This window comes from Kryptolebias marmoratus, linkage group LG21 (assembly GCF_001649575.2).
Source record: "Kryptolebias marmoratus isolate JLee-2015 linkage group LG21, ASM164957v2, whole genome shotgun sequence".
In the NCBI taxonomy this organism is placed as follows: Eukaryota; Metazoa; Chordata; class Actinopteri; order Cyprinodontiformes; family Rivulidae; genus Kryptolebias; species Kryptolebias marmoratus.
The window spans coordinates 20,783,303-20,798,213 of record NC_051450.1 but is presented as its reverse complement, the minus strand read 5'-3'; the positions used below and the strand labels follow the sequence as shown (position 1 = coordinate 20,798,213).

General features: G+C 41.0%; 1 protein-coding gene across 1 annotated transcript; it reads right to left on the bottom strand.

Moving 5' to 3' along the window:
• Window positions 1-7,945: 7,945 nt before the first annotated feature.
• Window positions 7,946-13,733, bottom strand: eef1e1 (eukaryotic translation elongation factor 1 epsilon 1). The gene is made up of 4 exons (XM_017429821.3): window positions 13,602-13,733; window positions 12,901-13,095; window positions 9,746-9,841; window positions 7,946-8,616 (listed from the first exon to the last, which is right to left on the bottom strand). The coding sequence occupies exons 1-4, from the start codon at window positions 13,683-13,685 to the stop codon at window positions 8,473-8,475; spliced, it is 519 nt and encodes a 172-aa protein (XP_017285310.1). The 5' UTR covers window positions 13,686-13,733; the 3' UTR covers window positions 7,946-8,472.
• Window positions 13,734-14,911: the final 1,178 nt, after the last annotated feature.

Here is a 14,911-nt window from a genome sequence, read left to right as displayed (position 1 = left end):
GGGGAGAGTTTACGTTTAGATTACTGGAACCTCAGCACAGATTTAAATCGTCTGCAGATGGTCTGTCCTTTGTGTTTGGAATAAAATCGTTTTGTTTTAACGGCGAAGGTATCGTGCCAGGTCCTTTTCTTCCTGTGCTCCTCTGCGTGAGTCGTAACCCACCCGCACCACATCCATGGGCTCATAATAAATAACTAACTGGTTTGCACAAAGGAATAATAAACTGGGGGGGCGGGGGGTCATTAAGGTAACCACGTATATGCAAAGTTAATGATATGAAACCCCTGTTTATGTTCTATGAAATGTTTTTAATCACAGAAGAAATGAGAGGAAGCACTTTGCAGTAACTCCAGGTTTAAATAAAATTTGTCATCTCAAATTAAAACCAAGCTGTTCTAATAAAAAGAGATGGTGACGTATGCAGATGAGTTGCAGAAATATGCAAATCAGGAAACTGCTGCTGGTTTTTTCCCATGGAGGTCAAATTACAGGAAAAGACTGAGGGCATTGGGCTCTACCCCCCTCCACCCACCCCTGCCATCCTCTCCGCTGATTTCAAAATGCCATCCTCTCTACTCCCCCCACCCTGTTTTTTCCAAAGCACACTCTCCCGTCACTGGGTTTCAGCTGCAATTACTTTTAGTATCACTTCTCAGTGAGAAGTCAACTTCCCTGGAGCCTTCCTATCAGAAACTATTACAGCAGGGGTGCTGGCTAAAGTTAAGTGGCATGACCTGTGGGTTTGGATGAAGCAGGAAGGGGGGGTGTAAATGTATGGCTAATTTGTGGAACATTCGAATAAAGGAATGAGGTTTGTAACGGGAGGTCTACAATGTGGGGGAAGAGTCACTGAATGCCTTGTCCTCACAGAAACACTTTCTTTCTTCAATGATGACCTTCTTATTTGTAGTTTCTAAAAATATGGCAATGCACCATTTCTAATGTTGTAGTAGCTACGCTGGGCCTGTATGAAGCGCTGTAATGTGGCCACGGAAATACACCAGAAACAGGAAACAAGGCGTGGAGCGTGCACATAAAACGTACACACTGGTTAGGAACCATAGACTGTCAAAATACAGACCTTCAGACCTTCATGATGATTAGGATTCACAAATATGGACGCATTGAGATGCATTGCTCCATTTCCTGTATAAAACAGATTTCATTTAAATAATATTTTGAGAACTAATTGAACAAAAAAAGGAGTCAAAATGCTCAGCACAGTAACATAAGATTCTGTGACATCGAATATCCATCATGCATCACATGTTAGATCAATCTGACCTGCTGTCTTCAGTGTTTCTGTAACTTTGGTTTTTGTCCCGTTGCAGAGCGTGGGACTGGCTGCAATCATGAAGTTCTATCTCTATCGTGGCTCCAAATTCTGCAACATAAAACGGTATATCTCACTGGGTTGCGAACCTTTAGAGCACACGTGTCAAACTCAAGGCCCGCGGGCCAGATCTGGCCCTCTGTAACATTTCATCCGGCCCTCTAATCTGAGACAGATTGAGTCTCTGATTCTTATTTTGCTTAAAAAAAACTGAGCCTAATTAGTGAAGTTTTCTCTTAAAGCCAACAATATATAGTTTTAATTTCTGTATGATCAGGTTTTAAAAAAAAATCTGTTTTAATGTTAAAAAATTAATTTAAAAGCTGAGTGAGGCGTAAGAAATGACAGCTAACGATGAGCTTTTTGAAGTTTGATCTATTTGATGTGTTCATTAAAGTCTGTTTGCTCTAAATTCTGTATAATCTGTAACTGGGAAAAGGTCATTGATATTTCTCTATGAATGATTTGACATAATACATCTAAAACCAATTAATTTATGTAATTTTTAATAAATATTGATCGTGATTGGCCCTTGGCTTGGACCAAATGTTTAATTTTGGCCCCCTTGTGTCACTGGGTTTGACTCCCCCTGATAAAAGCTGAAGTACCTGTAGTTCTCAGTCATGTCTCTGTTGTGTGCATGATATAAACCATCCAGGAACTGCACTGCTGACACTGTTAACATTAATAAAAATTCAGAATCAAATCATATTTGCATTAGATTCTGAACGAAAGGCTGAAACAAGGAAAAACTTTAACATATTTGTTTCCGATTAAATTTCTGAGTGGGTCTCTCCTGTTCCTCGCTCGTTCACCCCTCATTCACCCCTTAACCCCCTCCTCAGGCTAAAACCCATAACCCCCATGAATGGGTGCATGACCACACAGGCTGACAGAGAGGGAAGAAAAAGAAAAGGCCACAGCTGAGGTAAATCTGCGGCTAATTCAAGAAGAATCATCAGTGTGTGTACGAGGAGGACAGAGAGAGTTTTTAGGTGCAGTCTTGTGCAATCTCCTTGCCCCGGGTCACACACGTGTAGTTTAGCACCTTTGTGCCGAGTCATCCACCCATTTCTCTGATTGATGAGCTGAGTGGCTGCATCTCATAAAACTCTCATCCCTGGGTACACCTGGGATCTTTATGCAATCCAAGGTGAGCTTTTATCTCCACAGCGGGGATAAAAATTATGCGTAAAGCCCTTTTGGCTTGAATAAAAAACTAGTTTTTGTCATAATAACCTTGGAGTGACGACAGACAAACAATCAGATACATGTATGATTCTGTGAAGTTAATGATAACTCCACAGAAAGTGAAGAAAAATAGGATCAGATTAACCAAAATCACCAAAGTGACCAACACAGGAAAGGCGGGTGATAATGTTTTTGCCTGTGTCTGTGCATGTGGCCGTCTGTTTGTCTGTCTTTTGGCAAATATTTAATGACGTGCTGGACAGATTTTATTGAAACTTTCAGAAGGTAATCACTGGATGCACCTCTACAGCAGATTAAGTTTTGGAGTCAATCTGATTCAACATGGCTGCCACAGCCAGCAGGCTTTGGAAAACACAAAAAATGGCTGTAACTCAGTTAAGTAAAAGTAGTAAAATTGAACTTCAATATAGCCATATGTTCATGGGTTTCCAATTATAAATGGAGAATCACAGACACCTTTCTCCTCCTTCACGTCGACAGGAACAAGTTTTGTGAAAAACTCGCGCCCTCCTTCCAGTCCCCGTCTGCCCTTCCTTGCCTCATCCTGGCTCATAATCGCAACAGACAATCAGATGCCATCTTTATAGGCGCATGGTACAACTGTCACAATGTGTAGCGGGATGATAAAGCGCGGCCGATAAGTCCTGTCAAAAGAGTTTATGACATGTTAACGCTGTCGCCACCACCACGCGGCGTTGATTGTTCCACTGAATCAGTCAACGAGAGCTGCCTACCCAGATGTCGCTGCTGATGCCTTCCCCTCAACCTTACACTGTTAATAAGAGCTAATGAAGGATGGTGGAGGATGAGTGTTTGATGTGTAGGTTTAGTGAGAGGGGGGTTGTTAGTCATCTTATCCTGACGGTGTTTGAAGATGATGAGGAGGTAAAACCTAAATAACATCAGGTAGAAAGTGTTTCAGAATCAACCCCAGACTGAAAGAAGCAGCAAAACAAAAACAGCTTTATCCAAAATTCTGGTTCAGTTCCTTTAATTGAGGACCATCAATCTGCCTTCTGAATAAAGAAGTTGGATTTCCTTGTGCACAGCTTATATCCTGGTCCTCAGGGCCACTATCCTGCATGTTTTCCTTGTTTCTCTGCTCCAAAACACCTGATTCAGAGGTTAAATCACATCTTCATGTTCTGCAGAAGCCTGTTAATCACCCATTGATTCAAATCAGGTGTGTTGGAGCAGAGGAACAAGGAAAACATGCAGGATGGTGACCACCCCTGGCTTATACATACCTTAAAGAATTGTTTAAATTTTAAAAAGTGGAGTTGTTTTGCAGATCTTCTGCAGGAGACAGCGGAAAGATCTGAGTTTGGAGAATCAGGGAGAGGTTCTCATGATGGAGTCAAACTAACAGAGAAAATGTTCAACATCTAAAACAAGTCAAACCTAACAAGTCATTTGCATCAGACAGTAGTTTACAGTTATTTCCACTGAAAGGTAGAACACGGTTTGTGTAAAACAAGTTGCAGAATTGGTCATTTGTCCACATGATTGATGCAAAAGTGACAGAATGTAAAAATCTACAACAAAGCATTTGTTTGAATGACTATAAAATGTCTGAGTTGTTTCTAACTGTGCTCCTGCATTTTAGCTTGACTGTCATATGAAAACTTCTCCCAGATTCTCCAAACTGAGACCATTTTGACAGCTGTCTGCTGCAGGTAAGATATCAACTAAATACCACAATCGTTGGGATTTCTTAGCAGTTTTTGTACATCGTTTGAATTGTACAGAGTACACAGAAGTATTCATCCCTCTTAGTAATCCTTCTATTCTGCTGTTTTACAGCCTGGAATTTAATTGGCTTTTTAATTAGATTAAAAGCAAAAAATCTACAAAAACACTTCACACCAATGAAATTAAATGTTTGTACCGCTTATCAGTTTTATATGTTTTAAAAGTTATTTAAAACATTTTTTGCCATTTAAATTAATTACTTTGCAGTGTTTTTTGTGTAATTATTGCTTTTAATCTATTTAAAAATCCAATTAAATCCCAAGTTGTTAGGCAACAAATAAAAAAAAGAAGTCTTACTGTCATTTATATTATTAGTTTTCAGCCTTACATACAAACATCTGTCTGGAGTTATTTAAATGTATTCTGTATAGATCTGAATTATAATTGAATTTTGATAATTTTATCCCTTTAGAATGCTGAATTTTCAGTTTAAAGTCTTTGAAACACCTTCACAATCTAAAATACTGAATCATGTTGATGACCTGTCAGGTAAATAATCTGATGTCCTGCTGGATTTTCACCTTTATAAACTCTTCTGAAATGTGCGGACAATAATGTGTAAATTTATAAATAATATTTCTTAGTCTGGATGACTCTCGGATTGTTCTGTGTCCTTACATTTTATACGTCTCACAGGTGTTTTGGGATATTTATATAAATATTTTTTACCTTTTTGTCCTTTTAATGACAGAATTGAGAGAATCAGAGGGAGGCTGACCCGTCTCTGCTTCCAGCCCGTCTTTATTGGACTCTCACGTCTCCGTCCTCATCCAACGAGCTCAGCCGTCCTTCATTAGGCTGCTGGTTCGGTCACACACACACCTGCAGAGTGGTTCTCCTTCTGCCAGCAGAACGTTGGTGTGAAGGTCGTCCTTAATTGAGGGCTGTGTCCCGGTTTCCTGCTGCGGCCTGGTGACCTTTGACCCCGCTCAGGTTTGATCAGAGAGGACCCTGGCTGTGTGAGCGGACCACAGAGGCACTCCGAGGTCGGGCCCTCGGCACCAGCACAGCCAAGAAGAACGGAGAAAAGTTTCGAAATGACTGATTTTTACTTAAAAGTTAGAATCTTTGTTCAGCAGCTTTTAGAATAAACCAAAATATGATGTATAGTTAATTAAAATTACTTTATTTTGCTCCAAATAAAGGAAAAAATGAGAAATTTAACTGCTCTAACATTACATGAACGTGGGGTATATTTCTCAATGAGTGTTTTAGAGTAAACATAATTCAACTCTCATAAATTTATATTTATTGCCCGCTGCCATGAAGAGCAGGCGATCATGTAATGACCTGTTCCTGTTAGCAAAATATCTCATAAAACAAAAAAAAAAAAAGGATGGATTTTAATGAAACCTTCAGAAGATAATAATTGGATCTTCATCTACAACTGAATAACTTTTGGGTTCAACCCAATTAAATATGGCTGCCGCAGCTAAATAGCTAAAACTCTGGCGTTTTGACAGATCTGGAGCTGATTTTTGGTGTGGTAGTAGTTGAGACTGATCCTGAACACTTACTCTGAGAAGTAACAAATTAATCTTTGTTTAAAACTTTAGCAATCAAAGCAACAAAATATATGCATCCCTTTATAATTAGCAGTTATTTTGCACAGCCAGATTAATATGATCACAGTAAATAAATCTTTTGTTTCATAACCTATTTGTGTTGTGCAGAAACGAAATAAATGTAAAGAATCTGACCAGATGCAGCTTTTAGAGGCCAAACTTTATTTACTCCTTGACACGATCTGCTGCTGCGCGCTGGAAGCTGCGTTCCAACAACATGACCGCAAGGACAAGGCCTCCTTTAACGGCCGACCGCAGCAGAATCTGCCCCAAAGTAGTCACAAGGCTCGCTCAAATGACTGCCAGCTATTTTTATCCTTCACATCTACTTTGTAGCACTTGATACAAACACACAGCAAGTCGTCCAACACAACTCCACCGAACAATGCTTCTGTCTTCTGGCTTGGTTTTGTTTTTTACGCAAAACAAATTCTTGGAGAATACAAAACAAAGACATAAAATGATCAGCAGAGAAGTCAGGGGTCATGGGCTCCATATCTCTGATTTACTGGCACAAGATGAACATCATGCTTAGATCAGAAAACACAACCAAAAAAGCTTAAAGCAATGATTTTATTATGCAGAGGCAGTGAGCAGGGAGGAGTTAAAACCGCGGCTAAAAGGCTTTAAACACTCAACAGGAAGGAAGAAGATGAAGATTTTAGTCTCTGTTATTAAAGTTTGTGTAAAAACCTGAAACCTGAAATCATTTTCCTCAGACGCGGACAGAAAACAAACCACTCCTGTTAGTGGGGAGGTCTAAGGCAGGGGTCTCCAACCATGGATCATCTGGTACCAGGGAGCACCAAAAGCCTTTTATTTAAAAAAATAAAAAAATAAATTAAATATTTCTATATAAATTGGTTTGCAGAGTATTTTACTTTTGAAAAATGACCAGTTTTGTTTGCACCTTTTCCACATTTGAACAAACCTCTAAGCTAACAGAAGCAAAAATATATATAAAAACAAACTTTTCCTCCACTGATCTGTGAGAAAGTCGTCTCCATGCTGTTATCAGGTATCGTTCAGCAAGGTAGGATCTGACAGCTATTATCTTCAACAACAAAAACGTTGATCAACTCCCCATGGTTATTTCTAAAGTTTGCAAAAATTAATAAATAAAACAAAAACCAGGCAGCGTTTGCTTCCGTTCATTTGATCTAAAACTTGATGCAAAACAAAAAGCAACAGAACTGAGCATCTTCCAGGGTGAAAGCACTAAATAAAGAAAGGGTTAGTTCAGTATTGGTGTGAGAAAATGACACTTTATATCAGAAATACAGAATGAACACAGTACTGTTCAAAGCACTGGATTACATGACACAACTGCCTGCCATACACTGATTACTGTGGAGCTGATCTGAAACTAAGCTCTATTTGATGGAAACAGCTTTATAGTATTTCTGCTGTGGCTGTTTGCAAAATGTGCGCCTGCTCTGATGAGGTGATCACCTGTACCAAACGGTCACGCCCCTAGCAGGAAGTACGGCTCATTCCATCGTAACTTACTGTTGATGTTACCAACCAGGTTCTTCTCCCATTAACTTACACGTTTGTTAAGAACCAACCTGCAGCCAGCAGCAGTCAGCCTTTCAGAGTCTGAGATCATCGTTCACATGCCACGAAAAGATCCCTCGGCCTCTGGGTGCTCATTCGCTGCGTGGCCTCCATCCCTTCATTCCTCCCTCGCTCATTTCCTGCCTCCCTTCGTCCTTCTCTCCCCAGCAGCCCCCTGTGGGAGCGTGAGGGTGAAATGACACACAGTGGCTGCCTGTCGCCCAGGGGCCCGGGTTCTGGCCTTGGTTGGCTGGATGTGCGTGGCAGCTGGTGAGCCCGCTGCCCTCTCTGTGGCCTGCAGCATCAACAGTGGTGGTAGTGGGACTGATTGGAGCCTCACTCTGATCTCTGACTCTGGGGCTGACGTTCAACTGCTCACTGCTGCCCACACAACTGGTGGTGAGGACGTGGAGCAGTGTGGAGACGTAACACACACACACACACACAAACGCAAGCAGCAATGTCCAGTAAAAAGCTACAGTTTTACATAAAGACATCCAAACATTAAAATAAGAAAACGACTGAATTGAGCCAAAAGATTTAATAGGATAAAATTGCAAAATTAGAACAATGTGGGGTTATAACATCCAACCAACCAAGCGCATCACTTTGAACAAATTATGAAGACCTGCATGTAAACGAAACTGTTCCAGTCGAGTTTCCTAACGTGTAAGAGCCGTCACATCCCATCCGAGGCTCAGATTAAACAAAGACTCGTGCACAGAAAACACCCTTTCACTCACACAGCTTTCCCTTTGAAAACATGAAAACAGCTGACAAATATTGTCATAAAAACATAAAACACTGTCTCGTCACACGAATGAAAAGGGTTAAGACGTCAGAAGTTTATAAATAGTGTTAGCCCGACTGAATAGTTATTAAAAACACTTTAAGCAATCATTAGTGCAGACCCACTGATCGGGAAGAAGATATGGCTTCATGGAAACATCCTTAATGTGGGAGATCATCAACTCCGGTCCGGTCTGAAGGTTAGAAGAGTCGTACCGAGTCTGCTCGAGGATTTTAGGGGAGGGGGGGAGCTAATGTCAGGTCTCAGCGGTGTCTGCTGGTGTAGATTCTGTTCCTGAGCACAACTACTGGAGGGAGGTGGTGTCGGATCCCGGGGTGGTGCTGGATGTGATCGAACCAACGAGTAACGTTCACGTACTCCTCCTTCTCCTGGACGGCCAGATCCACCTGAGGAAAAAGGTCAAATATCAGGAAATGTTTCAGCACATTTCGAATTCCTCCCGTGTAAACATGGAATAAAACACACTCTTACTGAAACATGTGGTTTCAAATTAAATAATGGGTTTACTGAGATATTTAGCTCATATTTTGACAAGAACAAACCACTGATATAAAACGTGATGTTGGAGGGGATTCTAAATAAAAACCTCTCAGTTATGGATCAACTCCAAGCAAAGCATGATGGGAGCAGCATAAAATATAAGACACTCATTAACCAGCTTTCATTTAGTGATGAGTTTGTGTTAAATGTGAATATTTCACTATTTCTGCAGGTATCAAATGTCTAAATAACAAAAGATTAAAATGCTCTCATTAGTGCCTTTTTAATTCTCCACACAGACAAACATTCAGTCTGAAACCCTTTCAGCATCAGTCAGGTTTAATGTTTGTGTGAAGTTGTTTTTCATGAATTGAACATCGGCTCAGGCTGAGGTCAAAGGTCGCGCGGGCTGACCTGCTGTCCCCGAGGTTAAAACCCGAGCTGACTGCAAATCAAAGTGACGCTCCTCTGCCTGGTGGCGAGCGGCCGCTGACATCTCCCAACATGTGATCTCACTCTGCCCTCCCCACGTCTGAACTCATTTCTCTTTCATCCTGGAAGGCGGAACAAACTTACTTGTCCCTGGTCTGAGGCTAAAGCCATCACTTTACGCCACATCGCTTTATCTGTTTGAAGAGAACTGAGAACGTGTTTATAATCTGCGTGTTCATTTCCAACTTGTTCTGGATGCCCTTCGGCCACATGACTGGTCTAATTGTGTGTTTTACATGATGACAAATTGGCAATTAGGAGTTGTGGTTTGACTAAAGTGAGAGCTAATAGAAATTAAAAGGCAAAAAGAACAGATAGATGGATGGAGGGCTGCATGGTATATGGCCATAAAATGCACTGAGACACAATAAATCAATCAAATTTACTCATCAATATGGAATCCAGCACATTCGGAGGCTTTTAGTTACAAAATCATCTTCATAACAGCACAACTTTAACTGTTAAACCTCATCAAACCACTCCAAAAATCTTGATAAATCGACAGATTATGAGGGACAGACTAGTAAGAATAAAGTTCCTTACTATGATTGGATGGAGTCCATAATAAATAAGAATATCAGCGAGGGTGACGTGGTTTCCTGCCAGAAACACTTTGTCCTGCAGGTAGAGGTTGAGGTCCTGAAAGAAGACATTTTCAAACATAAGATATTATGCAAATTAGCTCTTAACATATGATAATTTATGCATTATGGTAAAGATTTCTGTGTAAACACACTCGTCTTCACGGGACAGATGAATGAATTGTATGAATGACTAATGAACCCCTCTTTAAGAGCAGAGGTAACGCTATTTGACAAGTTTGATTTGTCTCAAAATATTCAGCTTTAATACAAAACTGTCATTATTTCTTTTGCAAAAATTAGAAGAAGAAGCCAACAGCAGGTTTATTAACCTATATATCTGCAGGAGCATGAGGTACAGAAGTCCCGATCCTAGCTCGCTTGCATATGTACGTCTGTGATGTGAATGGGAATAATATGTAACCTGAGGGGGTTTGTCATCTCTCCTCATGACTGGAGACTTAGCACAGATGCCGTCCAAAATGGGCTATTTGTTTACTCCGCAACAAAATGACGACAACTCTCTCGCTCGCAAATCTAATGAAGCCGTTTCAAACTCGGGCAGCTTTCTGTGTGTTCCTCAGCCAACGTCTGCGTGCGCAAAGTCGTGCATGGAAGTGCTGGTCCCAGGGGAGGGGGACCATCTTTAGCACTTGTACATCGCACGAACGGAAAGCTCCACACACACTCTCACACACTCTCACACACTCCCACAGAAGCATCTTCGGGGCAAATGGAGCTATTGTGCAGCAAGAGTGGGTGATGCCAAACAAGGCATGAAGACTGCAGACTTCCTCCCCTTCAAGAATCAGATTCTTGCTTTTCTTAGCCTACAGCCATGGAGCTAAAGCCCAGTCGTGCATCAGACGAGAGGAGGCTCTCCTACCCCCCCACCCCCACACAACACATGGAGCTCAAACCTGGGTTCTCCTCCACCTACCCCCTACCTTAACTGTGCATTCACTTAGCAGGCACACAAACACTATAAAGCTCTAAAACTACTAAAAATATCCTTATAGAGGAACAATTTGGTTCAGACCCTTTCAGAAGTTCACAAATATGAAAAACTGCAACATTTTTTGCAACAGAAGTTTTGCTCTTTCAGCAGGTGATGTTCAGGTATTACACTGAAAAAAGATCAACTTATGTAACAAATGTTATTTTAGGCTGGGAGGTCCAATCTGGTTTTAGATGCTCTGCATTGCGAACATGAAAGACTGAATCAATTTTCAAATGTCAAGAATTGATTTTGCTAACTGCGCTGCTACTTTAGGAGTCAGCAAAGTATTTGCTGAGCGGTGAGTAATCGTAGCTTCCTGCAGTAAAACGGTGTGTTTTCACATCTTTTTCACCTTTCCTCAACTGAACCTTGAAGGATAAATGTCTGTAAATAATAGCTGAAGTCATTATAACAAGACTACCTTTATTAATGACTTGAAACGTTTGATTTGTGTGTAAATTTCCAGTTATTATCACAATGGCGTTTTCAATGTTCAATTAGCCTCTATGCTAATTTAGCAGCAGGAACTAACTTACTAGGGTAATTGATTTAAGGTAATATGCCAGAGTCAACCAATATTTAGCTGCTTTTTTGGGTTCAAGGACAGCATAGCCTGATTTACTGATCATAATGTTAAATGGGTGACAGAATGTTTACTTTAGAAACAAGTCTCTGCTTGAAAAAAGTATGAATTTCTTATCTACATCCTGAGGGGGGTGAAAGTTTAAGAACTCCCGCGGTTGACACTGCTTTTATTTCTGGATAATTTAATGGGAGACGACTGGAGAGCTTGAAAGAAGAGTGTTGGGGGTGCAGCTGAAGCAGCAGGACAGGACAGGGGGCCACCGGGCACCAGAGCCGAGCCGCTCAGGGCGACTTCCTTCTGTAAGTGGCACCATTAAAATATTTAAGAGGCCTGTCCAGATAACATGCTGCAAAACAGCATGACTCCTCAGCCATGCCACAACAGCATGTCACACTGTGAACCGTGCGCACACACACACATGGACTTCACGCTGACAGGACGGTGCCAAGAGGCGCTCAGCGTCCAGCAGACGAGTGGCTGACGATCCGTTTCATGCTGAGTGGCGTCAGGCACATTAAAGCCGTTTTCTCTGTCGCGTGGGGCCATGTCACTGAAGGGCCATACATCAGTCCGTGTTCCTGTTGCTTGTGCCTTAACAAGGCAAACACACACACACACACTGACCAAAGTAGTGGACAGAGAAAAGAAATGTAAAAAACTTAGATGCTTTAACGGTTTTAGAGTACACTGAATATTTTTAAAAGTGAGTTAATTTTTAAAAACTCACGCCAGCTTAGTGCCATTATAGGTTTAAAGGCTTAAAAGTTGATTTTAAGGGAAATCTAAACGTTAGATGAGTTCAGACGTTTTAGTTTAGTTTTAGACCCTCATCTTAAAGCTGTGTGAACCATTAAAGCCAATCCTAACGGCTTTAATTTCATAAATTGTACCTGTTTGAGGCCAAGCAGGTCAGTCAGTTTGACAACCTGTGATACCATCATACAAACAAGAGTAGAAAGGTTTAGATAAAGAAGTTTTGACAATTTTATCTTAGATAAAATTGATTTTTAAATGCTTCAGAGGTCTTGTTCCAGAGGGGAGCGGTTCACAGTAAACCGAGACAGTGTAGAACATCTTTTGGACAATTTTCTTTTTTTCTTTAGAGCTACTCTGACCTGGAACAGTTTACCAACAGCGACAAAGCTGGAAACTGCTTTTAGAGTTTTAACCTTCGAGTGAAAAACTGTGTGAAACAAACGCGTGAGCACCAATGAGCACGAGGCTGTGCAGCTGTTCTGTTCCTCTACGTGGTTCCTTTTTTCTCCTCCTGTTCGTTTTCTGTGTGAATTTACGACGCGAGTCTGTATGTACATGCACCGCTTTTGGTTAGACAGATTATGCACAAAGCTTCGTTGGGATCGTTCTAACACGCATCATTATTTTTGTTTTTTTAATGCTGTTACTGTCAGATAATTTAAAACCAACTTAACAGGTTGGGAATACTATTGATCAAACACTGGGAAAACTGTGCACATTTGAGTCTACAGAGTTGGAAATAGGTAGATGAGGTTTGTTTTACTCTGAGGTCTACCTTTAGGACGGTCTTGATGTCTTCCTTGGTGTAGATGTCGAGTCTGGTCAGCCTGTACTCCAACCACTGCTGAACCACAGCCCTGCTGTCTGCTGTGTCACCCAGCAGCTCCTGGTGGTTGGACTCCTTCACCAGGTGGCAGGCGATGGTCACCAGCCCCACCAGAGGAGGGCTGTTGTTCTGTAGCACAGGGATCTGTAAGGAAAAGGTGCAACACATGAAGCTCAGTCAGATTCAACTCAGAAAAAAAAACCTGTTCAGATCTCAGGGACTGAATGGCAAAATAAGGCAGGTTAGTTATCATCCAGATAAGAGTGGTTAAGACAGCAGCACAATAATATCTCTCTTTATGCTCTCAATGTAAATTTAGTCAGTCGGTAAATTCTCTAAAAAAATCCGCTCAAAGCTGTCTCTAGCCCTTCACACATACAGCATGTTCCTTTAATAGTTCCCGTTTGTTAAAATAAGGAACTTGCCATTAAATGTCTGCGTCCGAATAACCTTGACGAACTCGGTTTTAAGTACAGTAATAAACAGGATGCACAAAACGAAAGGAAACATCATCCAACCCACATGCGTGCTTAGCATGCTAGCATTGATAGCCACCCTGCAACTGCTGTCACAGCTGCTTACAAGCTTTCTTATAAATAAAAGGTACTTTGCCATCGAACAGACGAGGCAGCAACAGAGCGTCATGTTACCTTTTTATCCCCCTGTGTGCTGTATTTGTTTGGCTTTTTAAGGCCCAAGTATTTCTCTAGCGACGCTAACTCCCGTAACGCCATGTTTCTGTCTGCTGAGGTGCAGCGTAGAGAGCGAGCGACGTGATTGGATGAAATTCTCAAGTCCCGCCTACCGCACGTTGACTGGCTCCAAATGGGACCAATCAAAACCTCCACACTGCATGTCTGTCTCTTTCATTATATTGCATCAGTGAATGTGACACAACCTTCATTTCAGGTTAAAATAAAAACAATACATGATACAGGCTGGTTCTTACCTGGTACAGTATATACATATGTGCTATGTACCTACCCAGTATGCAACCGATACTTACCTGGTACATATCCAATAAGTACCACACCCAGTAAGTACCAATACAGTGCAACAAATCACTTCTTAACAGTCTGTTCCTTGAAGATACCAGGTACAGACCTGTGACATACCAGGTAAGTACAAGATACATACAAATCGTACATATTTGATCAAGATTTAATAAGTGCAAACACAAACTCAGCTGCACCTAATTAATATGTTTTAGATTTTTTGAATATTTAGCTTTTCCTAAAGTTCCTACAGTGTTAAAATACACCTCCCAAACAGTCCTATCACTCCACAGGTTCCTGCCTGTTATTACAGGTAATTTGTTCGAGGATACAGAATAGAATGTGAGCAGTTCGACTGAAGTTTTAGTTTACAACACTGCCTCTAAGTTTTCCTGTCCTGTAAGCTTGTCTGCTTCTGTTGTGCATCTTTAGGAGTGTGTGTGGCGTGTCTGTTTGGATCTGTGCTGTGCATCTATGATTCCCCCATAATGAAATGTCACCTGTCAGTCAGAACCAGGTTTCCTAACCATCCAGGTGAATGTGTGAGCATGTCCCTATGTGTTTACATGTGACGTGACAGAAAGTGACGGCTGGACTGAGGTGTTACACCACGAGCTCACCTGGACGATAAGACTTTAGATCATTTCCCTTTATTTTACCCACACTGAATTCACAGCAGATCAAATTTACCAGCGAAGAAAAGTAGTGTTTGTTGTGACTTAAAAACAAAAGGTTTAAATAATAATAATAAAAGTGATTCTGAATCTTTTGCTCACACACCAGATCTCAACCAAGTTCCATAACATTTAACTTGAGATTAGAAAATACCAAATATGCTACAAAAACCCCTCTAATCCTGCTAATAATCAGAAATGATTGATACTAAGCATGTTACCTGTTAGGCAGAGGTAATACTCAACCATACTTGTACTGTTTTTAAGTACTTAAAGTGTATTTAAATAAAA

Excerpts from the sequence above, each read along its gene's own strand:
- eef1e1 (XM_017429821.3), bottom strand. The coding sequence starts at position 13,685 with ATGGCGTTACGGGAGTTAGCGTCGCTAGAGAAATACTTGGGCCTTAAA. Across the intron at positions 9,842-12,900 it reads ACATCAAGACCGTCCTAAAG|GACCTCAACCTCTACCTGCA; the intron begins GTAGACCTCAGA and ends GTCTTCTTTCAG. Across the intron at positions 8,617-9,745 it reads ATGGACTCCATCCAATCATA|GTGGATCTGGCCGTCCAGGA; the intron begins GTAAGGAACTTT and ends CTTTTTCCTCAG.